Here is a 17106-nt window from a genome sequence, read left to right as displayed (position 1 = left end):
TTAGCTCAGGTGCAGGTGATGGGTGATGGATGAGAAGACATTTGAATCCCCCTGCAACATCTAAGGAATTCTTTCATCCTCCTTCACCTCCTTTAGTCAAGTAAAGACAAGGCTGGCGTCTTGCTTTCCTTCTCCTGAAGACCAGGCCAGGTGCCAGAATTTGATCACATGAGGTCTTTTCTTAGGGGAGCCTTGGCTTTGTTCCCTCCTGCTTAAGCAACCAGCTCAATACCTACAAGTTATACCCATTTCATTCAACTTATCTTTTATTGAGTACTGACCAGGTTTGGGGCATGGAGCTAGGCTCTGGGTTCACAGTGTGCATGAAACAATCATTAGTACCTGCCTACACAGAGTTTACAGTCTAAGGGAGGGAGACTATAAACACAGAAATAAATATATAATTACAAATTACAGTAAGAGTCATGAAGGGGAAAAGCAAGGTGCCATGAGAGATATTAATATGTTAGGGGTCTAGAAAACTTCTCTGAGACAGTGACATTAAAGGTGAACCCTGAAGGATGAGCAGGAGTTAGTTAGATAAAGTGGAAAGAAAGAATATCCCAGGCAGAGAGAATGGGAGAAGACTCTGATGCAGCATAGAGTTCAAGATATTTGAGAAACAAAGGACCAGTGTGGCCAGAATCTGGTACAATCAGAGGGACCGGAGTAGGATGATGCTGGAAGGGATTCAGGTTAAAAAGGAAGCTATGTGCCCTGCTGAAACATTTGAATTTTCATAAGTGCACTGACTTGTAAGCAATGGAGTAAGGTGATTTAATTTAATTTTTAAAAAGTCATTGCTCTGGGGGCTCTTGGGTGGCTCAGTGGGTTAAAGCCTCTGCCTTTGGATCAGGTCATGATCCCAGAGTCCTGGGATCGAGCCTGAGTCAGGCTTTCTGCTCAGCAGGGAGCCTGCTTCCTCCTCTCTCTCTGCCTGCCTCTCTCCCTACCTGTGATCTCTGTCAAGTAAATAAAATCTTAAAAAAAAAAAAAGTCATTGCTTTGCAAAAATTGAAAGGAAGAAGGCAAAAAAAAAAAAAAAGAAAGAAAGAAAAGAAAGAAGAGATCAATTAAGAGGCTATTATAACTCAGACAAGAAGTGATAGTGGCTTGAACTCAGCCAATAGCAATAGAGATAGAGATACGTGGAGGATTCAAGATACATTTGGATGTAGGGACCAAGTGGAGAGAACAGTATCAAGAAATTCACTGAAAAATTCTACGTAGAGAAGCTGGGTGGAATGGAAGGAGGTCCCATTTACCAAGATGAGAAAGTCCAGGAAAAAGTTGAAAGGGAAGAGATTGTGAGTTCAGAATTGCACACAGTAGGTTTCTGAAATTCTTGTGACCCTTCCAAGTGAATAAATATATTGGGAATCATCAGCAAATAAATGGTATTTAAAAGCGAAGGAGTGGATGAGACTATCTAGGAAAAGACTATAGAGTGAGAGAGAAGAAGAGAGAAGCAGAGACATAACAGAGGAGAGGCAAAACTAAGCCCCAAGGAAATGCAACACAGAGATCTGAGAGAGAAGAGCATCTGGAAAAGGGACCCTGGGAGCAACTGCCAGAGAGAAAGGAGAAACCAAAAGAGTTGATGTCACTGAGGTTGAGAGAAAAGAATATTTCAAAAAGATTAGTTTGGTAGACTGTTTGAGTGTTTCTGAGAGGTCAAGCAATGTAGAGACCATTGATGACAAGTCAGTTTTGATAAAGATAAAGGGGCACCTGGGGGGCTCAGTCATTAAGTGTCTGCCTTCGTCTCAGGTCATGATCCCAGGGTCCTAGGATGGAGTCCCACATCGGGTTCCCTGCTCAGTGGGAAGCCTGCTTCTCCCTCTCCTACTCCCTCTGCTTGTGCCCCCCCACCCACCCCATCAAATAAAATAAAATAAAAAAGAAATGGAGGTAGAAACTATACTGGAGTGGGTTCAAGAATGAATGATAGAAGGTGAAAACAGCTTGCAGAGGGAAGCAGAGGAACAGGGTAATAAATGGCTATCTTCTCACTTTGGCCTCCTAGCCAGGTCGGCTACAAACTTAGTCCATCTTTCCTCCCAGGTTTTCATGGCAGCCTTTTTCTCAGTATCCAACAAGGTGCTGAACCTACAAGAGAAAAGGCACTCAGGTCAGGAGAGAAAAGCTGAGGGAAAAGCTGAGGGGGTCTCAGATGTTTGCAGAGCACATTTCTCCCCAGTCCAAGAGCAATAAGGAAACAGAGGCAATGTAAAAAACAAACAAACAAGCAAGCAAAAAACCATAAAAAACCTTCCAGACCTCTTCCCCAAAACTCTAAGAGAGATAAACACAAGTCATAGGGCAGAAGAGGGAGTTGGGGATCTGGGAAGTACACAAGATACTCACTTGATAGAGTTCATAGCCAGCTGTTTAAGGGTCCTCAGATCAGCTGCCATTCCCCCAATGCCCATGAAGGCCTCATAGAAATCATAGGATAAGCCTTTGGCACCAAAGACAGCTGGGTCATCAGAGCTAATCACCATGGGGTACCCAGTGGCCATCAGAACAGCAGCAGGGTGATTTCTCAAGTCAGACACCAGTTTCAGAACCTGCCAATAAGAGGCAAAGGAGGACAAACTTTGACCATAAAAAGAGCTGTCCCAAGAGAGGCAAGACCCTGAGGATAACCAGCTCCTTTCTTACCCTCATCATCCCTGACTACTGGAATGACTTCTGGGCACAACACAGAAATAGAGCCAGGCCTTGTGTTCTTCCTAATTTTTTCCAGGTTTCTTTACCACCACAAACATTTGGTCTCTCTCTTGGTCTGGCTCAGAGCTGCTCTCCTGAACACAGGAAGATAGACAGGTGCACAAGAACCCCAAGCAACTGTGAAAACAGCAGTATCCCATAGCCCCTCCCACTTCACTAGGCTTCCTCACTGTCCCTTTAGCTTTGTCTATAGCTTTGCCCAAAATTCCACACCACTGGGGACCCTCACTGCTGCCTCATTGTTATGAATGGGTTAGGCAAGAGGCCATTCCTAAATAACTTACTAATCGGAGTGAGACAGTGGAGGAATACCAAAAACAGGTGAGCTGAGGAGCAAGAAATTATACAGGAAAGAGTTTGGGAAATCAGAACAGAGGCTGAGATTGGAGGGTTGGTCGCATGGATCACACATACCTGGTTGGAGATGGGACAGACTTCCATGGGGATGTTCTTCTTCCAGGAGTCAGCCCAGACTGCTGGGTGTTTGGTCAAAGCAAATCCATGGCCAATCCTGGTAGAGTTCAGTATTAGAGCATCCAGAAGATTTCTATCTATGGAAGTACCCTGCCAGTCTGGGGGAAAGGGATAGTTTTTAGTCAAATGGATCTGGCCCATAGACCATACTCAGATAAACACTTCCAATCCCCAAGCAAGAAAAAGAACACACAAATGTGCATGCACAAGTGTGCGTGCGCGCGCGCATACACACACACACACACACACACACACACAATTTTCTTGGTAACAATGCTAGCAAAAGGTAATAAAAGCCTTTATTTTATGTATGTATATACCAGATGAGGAAGTTGAAAATTAAACAGACTTTATAAATTGAAGGAGTGTACTCAATTAAGTATTACTAGGTTTCGAACCTTGGTCTGTCTGACTCCACAGTCTATCTTCTTTCTTTCCATTTGTTTGTTTCAAGAGCGATTTCTTGGGAACTTTGTTTATTATCTTTACAATAATGTGTTGCAAACTCTCCATATAATTACTTGGATGTACCTACTCAATTTGTATCTTCACCAATTCGAACTGCAACATCGACTACAAGATCACAATGACCAGCAAGGTGGTGGCAGGTACTGCTTATTTACCAGCCAGCCCCACTGTATCTTTCTTGCCGGCAGGGCTTTCTTTGGAGGGTGAAAATTACAGGTCCTGACTCTGCTGGCTTCCCTTGCAGCTAGAATAGTCCTAACGCTGGCATGGAAGGTAATTGGTGGAGAGCTCTTGGGCTTCTTCCCTGATAAAAGAGATGCCCTGGAGCAAATATCTTGATTCTTGCTTCACTGAATTGGTTACACCTAAATGTAACTTGACTATCTGACAACCAAGTACAGTGAACCCCTGGATTTGAAGAGGAAAGCAGAGGTCACTTATTATGTAAAATAATAGGTGACTCAGTCGGTTAAGTGATTACCTTTGGCTCAGAATATGATCTCGGGGTCCAAAACATGATCCAAAATAGATTACCTTGTTGCAAAACCTATTAAATGTGCATATTCCATTCCTGGAAGCCAAAAGCATTCTAACTGATCTACATGTAAAATATGAAAATTCTAGGTTTTTTAAATTATTTTTTATTTTTTTAAAGATTTTATTTATTTATTTCACAGACAGAGATCACAGGTAGGCAGAGAGGCAGGCAGAGAGAGAGAGGGGGAAGCAGGCTCCCTGCTAAGCAGAGAGCCCGATTCGGGGTTTAATTCCGGGACCCTGGGATCATGACATGAGCTGAAGGCAGAGGCTTTAACCCATTGAGACACCCAGGCACCCCAATAAATCCTTTTTAAGAATAACTTATTTATTTATTTGAGAGAGAGAGAGTGAGGATAAGCCAGGAGAAGAAAAGAGGGAAAGGGAGAAGCAGACTCCCTGCCCACTGAGCAGCGAGCCTGATGCAGGACTCGATCCTGGGACTCCAGGATCATGACCTGAGCCAAAGGCAGGTGCTTAACTGACTGAGCCACCCAGGCACCCCAGATCACTTTTGTTTTATTTTATTTAATTTTTTGAAAGATTTTATTTATTTATTTGAGAGAAAAAGAGAACACATGAGAAGGGGGAGTGGTAGAGGGCGAGGGAAAAGCAGGCTCCGCTGAGTGGGGAGCCCAACATGGGGCTCAATCCCAGGACTCTGGGATCATGACCTGAGCTAAAGGCAGATGCTTAACCAACTGAGCCACACAGGCACCCCTCTTCTTTTTTAATTTTTTTTAAATTTTATTTATTTGCTTAACAGATAGAGATCACAAGTAGGCAGAGAGGCAAGCAGAGAAAGAAGAGGAAGCAGGCTCCCTGCTGAGCAGAGAGCCCGATGTAGGGCTCCATCCCAGAACCCTGAGATCATGACCTGAGCCGAAGGCAGAGGCTTAACCCACTGAGCCACCCAGGTGCCCCTCTTCCTTTTTAAAAATAAGAACATGACTCTTGGTAATAGTATTAATACCCTGTATTTCTCCTGGCAAAATCCTCTCTTAGGGCCATGCATCTTAGAATGTGGTTAGATCCTGGTACAGTGTTTCATACTGTTGAAATTATTTCACACAGGTAAGTATGGTTTTTCCAACTAGACCACAAGCTCTTAACGGTTAACAACCCATAGCCCTTATCACATCCCCACAAACAATTCTTCAAATCTCCTACAAATCTGATCTAAATTGGATCCAAATGACTTAAAATGTCAGGGAAAAAGAGATTAATGCACACGGACCCTTCCTCTGAGAGGTGGTGTGATAAACGAAGGGTTGAGCCTGGTTGTGAAATTCAAGCCCCCACTACTCTTCACTTCTAAGGATGACAGGTGCCTAAGGCACTCAGGGACACCAGGTGAGACACAGCAGCAAGTTTTCCTCCTGACATCCTCATTTTGACCTGGAATTGCAGCCATGATCTGGGATTCCCTTGGCTTAGGGTTTACATATTTTAAGGACTGTAAAATGGGAAGGTCTCAGAGATGACCCATGAGCCTGTAGAGTGAGCTTTGGGGAACAAAGCTGTGGCTAGGCTAATGGCATTTCAGAAACAATAGCAGTGGGGACGGCTTGAGCTGGGTGGGGTCTCCTGTTCAGCACTGACAAGTGTGGACAGAGCCTCCTAGCTACTAGTGCAGGCCTGGTTCTAGACTCCTGTGTGATTTTGGACGAGTGCATTAATTTCTTAAGCACAATTTGCTCATTATAAAATGGAGATCATCAGAAAGGGCTCAAATTTAAACTCCACTAATGACCAGCTCCTTACCTTTGGACCAACCACTCTGTGTTTGGAGACTTGGGCTTTTCACCTATAAAATGGGAAGGGTGCCTGGGTGGCTCAGTTGGATAAGCACCCTACTCTTGATTTCAGCTCAGGTCATGATCTCAGGGTCATGATCTCAGGGTCTTGAGATGGTACCTGCTGTCCAGCTCTGCATTCAGCGGGGAGTCTGCTTGAGATTCTCTCTCCCTCTCCCTTTGCCTCTCCCACCCAAAGAAATAAATCTTTTAAATAAAATAAAATAGGGATTAAAAACACCTTCCCAGCAGGACCAGGGTGAAAATTAGAAATAATACATGTGGGGCACCTATGTGGCTCAGTAGGTTAAGCATCTGCCTTTGGCTCAGTTCATGATCTCAGGGTCCTGGGATCGAGCCCCACATTGGGCTCCCTTCTCTTCAGGGGGCCTGCTTTTCCCTGCCCCTCTGCCTGCTGCTCTCCCTACTTGCATACTCTCTCTGTCAAATAAATAAATAAAATCTTAAAAAAAAAAAAAAAAAGAAAAGAAAAGAAAAGAAAAGAAGGGGCACCTAAGTGGCTCAGTGGTTAAAGCCTCTGCCTTCAGTTCAGGTCATGATCCTGGGGTCCTGGGATCGAGCCCCATGTTGGCTTCTCTGCTCAGCAGGGAGCCTGCTTTTGCCTCTCTCTGTGCCTGCCTCTCTGCCTACTTGTGATCTTGGTCTGTCAAATAAATAAATAAAATCTTTAAGAAAAGAAAAAAGAAATAGAGGCGCCTGGGTGGCTCAGTGGGTTAAAGCCTCTGCCTTTTCGGCTCGGGTCGTGATCCCAGGATCCTGGGATGGAGCCCTGCATCGGGGTTCTGCTCAGCAGAGAGCCTGCTTCCCCTCCTTCTCCATCTGCCTGTCTCTCTGCCTGCTTGTGATCTCTGTCAAACAAAAAAATAAATAAATAAATCTTTAAAAAGAAAGAAAGAAAGAAAGAATGTATGTAAAGATACTGTTATTATCATTGTTATTCCTTCTCCAGGGGTTGCCATTAGGATTAAGTGAAATAATGCATATGAAATTAACAAGTGCCACAAAAAGACTATCAATAATACTAATACTGCCCCAGAATTCTATCAGTTCTCTTGAATGAGGAGCCACCCTCCTATCCATCACCTCCTTTGTTCTGCTTGTCTTCAGATGGCTCACCTGTCTCTCCAGCATGGAAAAAGTAAGGCAGTTTAATGCCCTGCAAGGTGGGTATCATCAAAGCCTTCCTGTAGTCATACAAGGTATGGCCAGTGTCCTCACGCCCCACCTGCAGGACAGAGAGGAGGGGACATGGAGCCATCTGCTTGGTCCATGCCTCAGCTGTCACTACAACAAAATTATACTTCTCAAACTAAACCACACATACCCCCAGGGCTTTGTAGCTATGTGCCAAGAGGAAGTGCGCCTTAGGATAACAAGCATATCTCCTTCAGAATGCTGATTTTAATTTGTTGGGGGGGGGGGCAGACAAAGACACATTTTTATAATAAGTCAAATGCGGATATTCAACGTAGTAGAATGGAGTGCAGGCTCGCAATAGAGCTGGAACTTGTGAGTAGATCCCTTTGAACAACTACCTAGCCCCCTTCCAACCCTAATTTCCCTCTAGGGCTTGTCCATTACAGCCCTTGTAGGGACTGTTCTGGAAGGTCTATACTAGAGGTGCTCTTTCCCAGCCTCCTTTGTCCGTGCTGCACGCAGAGGGAAGAGGTGAGATGAGAGGGCCTTCTGCCCCATTCAGGAGAGGCCAGACCCTTTGAGCAACCCCCAGGGATCCCAGGAGGGCATCCCGGGTCCAAACAAAATCAGTCTTTGAAATCCATTCCTGAGCTCTGGATGGTCTGAAAACAGGAGCTTAAGCATAGACTCAGGTAAAATGTACAGATTCTGTAAGAGGGAGTCAGGAGCACCTTTTAGCCAGTTAGTTCAAACTACTTGACCTTCCCTAACAAGATTTAATGAGTTGTCCTCTGGGAAGCGTGCCCTGGCTGGCAGAACCTGGTGATGGATTTTATTTGGTGGAGGGGCAGAGGACAGTTTTGCCCAAGGCTAGCCCCATCTCTGCTTCCAGTCCTCCTCTTACACTCCCCTGCCATGTGCTCTGGTTTTAAGAGCCAGCCGTGGGTGGGCAACGTGGGCTAGAAAAAGGGCGGAGGGCAGGGGAATGGGAGTAAGCCCACCATTCCTGCCCAACCTCCTTGAATTCTCCTTATTCTGCAACTCCCCCTTTCAGCCTTCTGGCCCTTTCTGCTCCCCTTTCTCTTGTGACTACAGGCCCCCAGAGAAGGTCAGTGCTAAACTCTGGCCAGGCCTGTGCCTCTACAGAGTGCTTCCATGGGAGCCAACAAGGCCTACGGGAAGAGCTGCCTGCAGGGCCCTGCTCTCAGACAGCTTCGTCATGCAGTCCGTTACCAGGTCAAAGCCTGCCACCATCCTGGGGAATGTGGCCCGAAGCATCATAGCTGTTTGGACGGATTTCATGATGAAGGACACATTTTTTAATCTGCGAGAGAGAGAGAGAAGCAGGGGCAACAGCGTGACTTGGCGTTGGTGCTGCTGTGTACCCCAGAGTGGCTCTGCCAGTGCTTGGACCTGGGCCGGGTCAGGGTACTCAGCAACCGCTCCCCATCGCCCATGTGACCCTCTCCTGACTAGGCCATCGTGACTCCTGCCAGGGGCTACCTCTGAGAGATGCTTCACCCAAACTCAACCCTATCGAGGACTCTGGCTTGCTCCAGGATGACCCACAGTGTCTGAAAGGCAAGACCCATGGCATATGCTTCATTATCTACATTCGGATGAAGCAAAGAGGCCTTGTCCAAAACTTGCCCTGCCTCCCTGAGAGGATGGCTCCTGGAAGCGGGTGCAGTACAGAGCCTGGCTCTCTGTCCACTGGGCACCTAGGAAATGCAATAGATGACCAAGTCCCCATCAGGTCAGCAGGACCTGGCAATGATAGGTCCTTTGCCCCCAATTAATTCAGCAAGGCCCTGGGCACTCCAGAAACCCTATGACCGAACTTCTGTCTTCTCTTCGCACCCTCTTTGTTCCAGTCCAGGAAAAGGATGAGGCAAACAACGAGACAACAGAAGCACTGAAGGGAAAAGTCTGGTACATTTCTGTGACAGGACAAAGGTCTCTGCACAACAGCTGGCTCACTTGTCCCTCAGTGACAAAATTTCTGTGGGCCTAAATTTCTCCTGCCCCCTACGCCACATTGCTCACTCCCTCTCCTGCAGAGCTCTAAGGGAAGACGGAGGACCGATCAGCTGCAGCCCAGCCCTCGCATCCTCCTGCCATCGGCTCCCAGGTTGCCTCTGCGGGGAACCAGTGGGGCCCCAGCCTGCCAGCTCCATCCCGAATGACTAGCTCCGCTCATGCATGCCCCCACTCCCAGCCCTCACAAAGAGGGAAGGGGATTCAGCGGGGATGGGGTGGGGAGGAGTCTGACTGCCCCCCAGAGCCCAGCCTCTAGGGTAAGCTGAGCAAATGGAGGAGAGTCCTGATTCCATGTGGTCTGCATTTGAGAACCCCGCATCTCCAGCCCAGTGCACAGTCACAGGCCTCAGACTGGTGGCCCTCTGACAGGAGGAAACAGCTGTCCTTCAGTATAATCAATAGGAAAATTCAGCTTTAAAGCTTTCTGTGCTTGCTTGGGGGAAGAGTGGGTCCTTGTTCATGCTACCAGGTCCCACATACATGCTCCTGTGGGGTGTCTACACACAGACTCTGAGATAGCGGTCCCTCAGGGTTGGGTCACCAGTCAAGGCCTTGCACACAGCCATCACCCACGGATGACATTAAGCAGAACCCCAGAGGCAAACTGAAACAAGGAAATGAGCCAGTTATCTGAACACATAGGCCAGAACATATCCCAGGCCAACATGGGGCCTAGAATTAATAAGGAAAATTGCCATAGGTCTTCATTTAAGCTCAGTGGCAAAGATTCGAACTAGAAGTGACTTTAGAGGTAGATGTTTGCACCCATGCATGAATGTACCCACTGAGTCCATGGTTCTTTGGCACAGGGTGTAGGTCTCTGATGCCAGCCTCCCTCTTTTTCCCTCTCTCCTCCCCTCTCTTCCTAGTGGCTCTGTCTGCATCCTATGCTCCCAAACCCTGCACTTCACCCATGTCCTCTCTCACCTGCGATCTGAATAAATGAGTTTGATTCCAATAAATCCAGGATGCTTTTTCGCAAACATATAAGCCACTTCTCTGTAAGTCCTCACTGACCACTCTTGGTTATGGATGGTCCCATTCAGTTCATATACCTGGGAAGGAAGCATGGTCATGATCAGACATCAAAGGTGAGCAAAACTTCATTCTCATTGCCAATAATCTCTAAAACCACGTTGGACTTTTCAATTTCCTTGCCTAGTGCCTTCAACAGTCTCTGACATTTCTCAGAAGTCCTAGTCCTATCTGGGATAATGCTCTTGAACACCACAAAGTGGGCTATCTGCCTGTCTCTTTCATTGCTGGGTCCTCGCACCTGGAACAGTGCCTAGTGCTCGATAGGCATGTGTGTAATGAATGAATAACAGGTCAGCGGGGGACAGCACCCACTTCATCTCCCCACTTTCCCATCCCTGAGGTGGACATGGTTAGGGGCAGAGTGAGAAGAGCCAGCAATGGACAGTGGGTAAGGCAAAGGGGAAGGAATGGGTAGAAAGAAGTCCCCTCTTTGGAGGTTGGGCCTCATGAAACCCACTGAGAGGCCAGAGAGCGTTGGTGTGGACATGTCCCCTGAAGCTCCCTCTGCCCTCCCCTGCCACTGGGTCAGCTCTCACCCCTGCAGTGATTGGCAGTTCAGGGTCAGGACAGGATGTGGGAGTTTTTTCCCAAGAGATTGTGGAGCGAGAGAAGATGGGAAGAAGTAATATGCAGAAGTCATTTCCATGAACATCAGTTAAAAACCTGCCATGGGCAAGGAACAAGGCTAGGTCCTGGAGGGGTAGACAAATGCTAGTAAGACAAGATGCCTCCTGCCCTTAAGGAGTTCCCGATTTAGTGGAAACAGGCTCTGTCCATATTTATGATATAAAGCAGGAAGAATTAAGTGCTAAATAGAGGTTTACAGGACCTCAGAAGGAAAGGGGCTTCCTTTGAACTGGGTAGGGTCAGAGACGCTTTCTAGGGGAACTGGCACTGAAGTATTGCTAGGCCTGTGTGCGAAGCAGTGGCCCTACAGGGAGCCAGACCTGCAGGGTCAGGGAGCAGAGGCTAACAGGCAGAGAGACAGAATGGAAGTCATGGAAGTCCACAACCTGCAGGAGAAAAGTCCTTTTCCCTCCCTGGGGTCTGATATCCTGGAGCTGGTCGTGTCCAGGAAGCTCTGCTCATTGCCCAGCCAGTCACTTGCTCACTCTCGCCAGCCCACAGGGCCTCCCTTTTCCCTCCTACCTGTACCCCGAGGTGTTGCCTTCTGTCTTGGGGCAGCCTCCCCAGCACCCTCTTCTCCCCAGGCCCACAGAGCAGCCTCTTGGCTCTTTTTCACCTCCAGGGGTCCTATTTTGCAGCCTGGCTTGGGGGAAGTGGGGTGGATGGGCAGCTCTTTCTAGCCCCTTCTCTCGGCCCCATTGGCCTTGGCTCTTTGGTTTCCTCTGCTGCTGCCCCAGTGAAGCCTGGCCTCTCACGCAATCCGCCACAAGGCTGCCTCAGCCAACTGGGCTTGGTAATGGCAGGTGGGCCTTCCCTGACTGCTTGGCCTAGGAGTGGACATTCTCAGGCTTACTGAAGGTTAGAGCTGAGCTGCCAGAACTTTCCAGAGGACAGAATCTTAGAAACTGCTAACTCAGTATCTAGTATAGCCTGTTACTACTATTAATATTGTTACCAAAGGGGATCAGAGTATGCCACCCTAAAATACGCTCCTTTTGCATAAGGATTACTTTGAGTGGAAAGCAATTAAGCAGCAAACACAGAGCTCTTTGCCCTCCTCCTATCTGCCTACAGGCAGGACCAACAGTTGCTGGTGAAGGTGCTCCCCCTCCTATCTCCCATACCAGAAGAACAAGGCTTATCACTGGAGACAGAAGGTCAGCACCTAGAGGAGTCTGCATAAGCAAACCTTACTATTATAACCCTTATCTTCTATGAGTGTCCCCCATATATTTCCCTCACCACAATTTACTGCCCCAGAAACCCAAACCCCTTTTCCTTTGTATTATCATTTCTCCACAATTTATCACCACTGGTTAAAATCATGTATAAGCTTCTGTTCTACCCACTTCTTTGGGTCTCACTTTTTTCTACAAGACCTCCATGCACACAAAAATTAAACCTTAACATCAAATACAATGTGTATGACTTTTCTCCTGTTAATGTGGCTTTTGTCAGTTTAATTTGCAGACCCCCAAAACAGAACCTTAAGAGGGTAAAGGAAAGTTACTTTCATCCTCTCCTCAAGCATTTTTTATTTTATTATTATTTTTTAAAGATATTATTAATTTATTTGACAGAGAGACACAGCGAGAGAGGGAACACAAGCAGATGGAGTGGAAGAGAGAGAAGCAGGCTTCTGGCTGAGCAGAGAGCCCAATGCAGGGCTAGATCCCAGGACCCCAGGACCATGACTGGAGCTGAAGGCCTAACAACTAAGCTACCCAGGCGACCCTTACCAAGGATTTTTTAAAAGAGAACTCTTCCTGCCGCTGATCAAAGCTTCAACATGGGGCACCTGGGTGGCTCAGTGAGTTAAGCCTCTGCCTTTGGCTCAGGTCATGATCTTAGGGTTTTAGGATCAAGCCCCACATTGGGCTCTCTGCTCAGCAGGGAGTCTGCTTCCCCCTCTTTCTCTGCCTACTTGTGATCTCTCTCTCTGTCAAATAAATAATATCTTTTTAAAAAAGAAAAAAAAAGCTTCAACAAACTTCCAGGTGCTCTGTTAGAATCTTCACATCTTTGATGCTCAAAGAACCTATATCCCGTACCCCAGCAGTACTCAAAGTGTAGTAAGGGAACCCCTGTGGGTCCCGTAGACTTTTCTAGGCAATCTGCAAAATTAAAAACTCTTTTTATAAAAGTTTTAACATATTATGTCTTTTTCATTCTCATTCTCTCACGAGTGCGCATAAATTTTCTGGAAGTTGTATCATATGTGACAATATTTCTCTGACAAATAATGGGTTATGTGCTTGTGCAGTCTTGTGTTTTGAAATTTTCTCAGTTAAATTTTTAACACAGGCTGGATTATACAGCAAAGAGTAGATATAATCCATATAAACAAAGTTCTTCGGGATCCTCCAAAATTTTTGAGTGTCAAATTTTGAGAACAATGCATTAAACAAACCAAGATTGATACTCGAAGTTGTCTTGGCATTCTCCAGCTGATTTGCAGAAGGGCAGAACAGAATTCTTCCTCACGCCTTGACTGCTGTGTCATTACTGAGTCACCTGCCCAGACACACCCACAGGATTCTAAACCGATGACAGGGAGGATCCGGGTCCAAGTCCTTTGGCTCTTTCCACCTCCCCTCCCACAGCACCAGAGTAGGAGCTCCACAAATAAGCATTAACTTAGGAAAAACACTCTCTGCTTGGAGTTCCAAAAGTACTAAACCCCAGGCAGCACGTTTTTAGAGAAGGGATGAATAGTTGGAGATTGGAGGGGTGGCCAGTAGAGTCTAGAGTTGGTAGAGTCTTGATCGCAGAACAGAAGGGAAACAAACGAACCTTAAAAAAAAAAAAAAAAAAGACAAAGGACAATTTTGTCTAAAAGAAGATACTTGGCATATGAAAAAAGTAGGTACAGATATGCAAATGAAACACCAGAGGCATGATGGGGGTTTGTATATGGCCACAGTTTCAAGCCATCAATTCTGTCATTCCAGCACTTACTGCTGGAGAATCTGGGCCACCTGCCTTGCAGGGTTCCAATCCCACTGCCAGTTCCCATAGCATGGAGAGACTCGAAGATGGAATCTGGCCCCTGGGGCTATAGATGCCAAGCCCTTGTCTCTTGGTGTCTCACTCAGTAAATCACAACTGGGGCTGCCCAGGGCCTTGTGCTCCTGGGCCTCTGGCTGAGAAACTGTGGACTTTACAGAAGCACCCAGGGCAAGATCTGAATGCTCAAGAGCACCCCCATTTCATGGAGCAAGAGACCTTTTTTTCATGGGGAGACCTGCAACTCCTCACAACCTCACAGCCATTCCACTACCCATTAAACGGTTACAACACGGCTGCTAAGCCAGGCACTCAAGGAAAGTTCTCACCTAGTTAGGGGGCTCTGGGCAGCCTTCTGGGTTGGGGCTCCCAGTGGAGGTATGTTTTGCCCCAGTAAATCATACCTCCCAGGGTCGCTACAAGGATCAAATGAGTTAATATTTGTAGAGCACTCAGAAATTGCAACTATGAGGGCGCCTGGCTGGCTCAGCCCGAAGAGCATGTGACTCTTCGCGCCCCCCACTGGGTGTAGAAATGACTTAAAAAGATAAATGAAAACTTTTCAAAAAAAGATAATTAATAATAATGTTGTTACTATTACCAATCTTATTATTATCACCAGATACAGAAAAACAACTAAAAAATCTGCAGTTACCCTAGGAAGATGAATTAATATCTAAGAATTTAACAATTAGTAAGTACAAGTAGGTGGTGGGAGTCATTGACCTAAGACCATGTGATACAAAGCTGCTACATCCATATACTAAGCCCCCTTGAGTTGAAAACACTGGATTCAATGTAGATTATGATCTCCATTTTCATTATAGTTCATTTTTTTAAGATTTTATTTATTTATTTGACAGAGAGAGAGCAGGAGAGCACAAGCAGGGGAAGTAGCAGAGGGAGAAGGAGAAGCAGGCTTCCCAATAAGCAGGGAGCCCGACAGGAGGCTCAATCCCAGAACTCTGGGATCATGACCTGGGCCAAAGTTAGTTGCTTAACCAACTGAGCCACCCAGGCACCCCATGTTCATTATAATTTAATTGTGAAACTATAAAGTTGGCTATTTATACAAGCCAATATAAGATTACAAAATTTTATTGTCTGTGATATCGTGGAATTATAGAATTTTGAAGCTGGAAGGAACCGAAGGGAAATGTGAGATTGGACAGTTGCTCAAAGTCACACAATTAGTTTGTATCAGACCAGAAGCCAGGACTCAGAATTTCTAACTCTCAACACAACTGGAACACCATGCATTTCACCTGCATTAACTGAGCTTCTATTATGTGCCAGGTAATGCGAACAGCCTTATATAATCATCTCCTTTAATCTTCAAAACCACACTATCAGGTAGTATTCACTTTACAGGTGAGGATTTTGAGGCTGAGAAAGGTCAAGACGAATTTCAGAACCTTGCTGACCCTCAGTGTCTCCTGTCACCAAAGCAGCCCCTGTCTTTACCTTTATACTCCAGTGGCAGGTAGGGGTCTCAGTGTCTCAGCTCTGGGACACATTAGAACCTGGGGGAGGGAGATGCCTGGGTTTCACCCTGGACTAATTATATCAGAATCTCTGAGATCAAAGCTGGTTATTTTTATTTTAACCTCCCCCTAATGTACAATGAACAGCTAGGGTTAAGATCTACAGTGTTTGTGGACTTGACAGAGAAGAAAATGCTTGATTACAGCATAATAGGATAAGTGCTATCATCAAGGGAAGCCGTGAAGGTGGTCCCCCCAACCTCGCTTGTCAATATTCTCACAGAGTCACACCAGTAACGTCACTTCAGCAACAAGCCAGGTGGGAATTTTCAATGGACGATCTGCCAAGAATCCAGGAAAAACCCCAGAGTGGGGGCGGGAGTGGGTAGGGGAAGCCTGCCTGAATAGTGTTGGTTGTACAAGGGACAGTATCCAAGAAAACGTCTGAGGATGACCATCGTGGGTTCTCTAGGCCACTGACACGTCTCTCTCCTAAGGCCTCCTGTCAGGAAGTGCCAGCAGGGCAATCTCCTGTTGATAATCCTCTGGGGTCTCACACCAGCTCCACTCTGAAGCCTGGCCGGGACCCAGTCTGGGCCTCCGATTCTGGCAGTGGGGGAAGGGACTGGAGCCCAGGAGATAAGACCCGCCTAGCAACTGTTGCTAGAGGCAAGTAGCCTTTGTTATCAAGCATTAGTAACACAATAGGAGGCTGAGCAGCCAGGATAGTCCATCAACATCATCCCAGGCCCTGAATTAGCCCCAGAAGCTAGAAGGGGGAGGTTGTGCGGCTCAGCAAAAGGATTCCCGTGCAGACGGTTTTTAGTTGTTAATGTGCTGACGGCTCCCCCTACTCTGGCTAATGGGGGCATTAAGGCAGAGACTCAATTGCAAGAGGCCTTTGTTCCAGGGTCAGAGCAGAACAAATGTTCAAATCCCATCCCCCTCAGCCTCTCCAGAATCCCAAATCCCAACCTTCTAGGATGGTGGGGGTGGGCAGAGAGGGAGGAGAGGTTAGGGGCTAGTCAGGGTCCCCACGTGAAATGCCCCCAGAGCCCACTCCTCCGCGGGGTAAGGAGAAAACAGTCCAGCCGAAAAAGGGGAGGGATGAGACAGGAAACTATTGCCTTCCCTCCAGTTTCTCAGCATCTTCCCCTAAATGCTTCCCCACCGAGCTCAAGATGAAAGTCACAGCCCTCAAAGCGACCAACACCCAAAGCCTCTGCGATTTCCCCCTCCCCCTCCCTCCTCTGCCCTCCGCCCCCAAAGGCGCCCAGGGCTCTGACAGGATTGAAGGGCTATCTCCCCGGTGCTCCACACTGGGAAAGCCTCCGGGATTACGCAACAGGAAGTGGTCCCCCCAGCAGGGGCCAGCACCGCTCTGGGTGAAGCATCCGCTCAGCCAATCCCAGGGGCTCTCTATCCCCTGCGGAAGGGCGAGACTGGAAGCCGCATGCCCTCTCTGGCAGTTCCTTTTGAGCTGGAGCATGGGTCCCTCAATGCTCACGAAATCCAGCGCCCTGGCCTCTGTCTAGTCACTCCTTACCACCAACACAATTTTGGCCGAGCTCTCTGACCTTCCCGAGCCTCAGTTTCCACGTCCATAAAACGCAAGCTCGCTATGCAGCTCAAATGCTTTGTAAAGGTCAAGGCGAAGACGGCCTTTGCTACAAGTGCGGTCTGGGTCAGATCATCTGCATTAGAATCATCGGGAGGAGGGGAAGCGCTAGTTAATTCTGCGGCTT

The 17106-nt window shown here is 47.1% G+C and overlaps 1 protein-coding gene across 10 annotated transcripts in view; it reads right to left on the bottom strand.

The window, feature by feature from the left end:
* The window catches only part of ADA2 (adenosine deaminase 2), a 39319-nt gene that overhangs the window by 11655 nt on the left and 10558 nt on the right, over positions 1-17106 (bottom strand). For 8 of the 10 annotated variants that reach the window (XR_009356578.1, XR_009356577.1, XM_059184338.1 and 5 more), the window contains 6 exons: positions 10134-10261; positions 8400-8490; positions 7146-7254; positions 3148-3305; positions 2368-2570; positions 2014-2109 (listed from right to left, as the gene is read on the bottom strand). Coding sequence is in view for 8 of the 10 variants with exons in the window: in XM_059184338.1 (XP_059040321.1) it covers positions 2014-2109; positions 2368-2570; positions 3148-3305; positions 7146-7254; positions 8400-8490; positions 10134-10261 (785 nt within the window). In the remaining 2 variants the exon portion in view is untranslated. Of the gene's footprint in view, positions 1-248; positions 2110-2367; positions 2571-3147; positions 3306-7145; positions 7255-8399; positions 8491-10133; positions 10262-13281; positions 13665-17106 lie in introns of those variants that run through there. The other 2 variants (XM_059184345.1, XM_059184342.1) reach the window with 2 other exon arrangements.

This window comes from Mustela lutreola, chromosome 8, assembly GCF_030435805.1.
Source record: "Mustela lutreola isolate mMusLut2 chromosome 8, mMusLut2.pri, whole genome shotgun sequence".
Lineage (NCBI taxonomy): Eukaryota > Metazoa > Chordata > Mammalia > Carnivora > Mustelidae > Mustela > Mustela lutreola.
The sequence above is the reverse complement of the archived record's forward strand: the minus strand, read 5'-3'. Positions and strand labels throughout refer to the sequence as shown.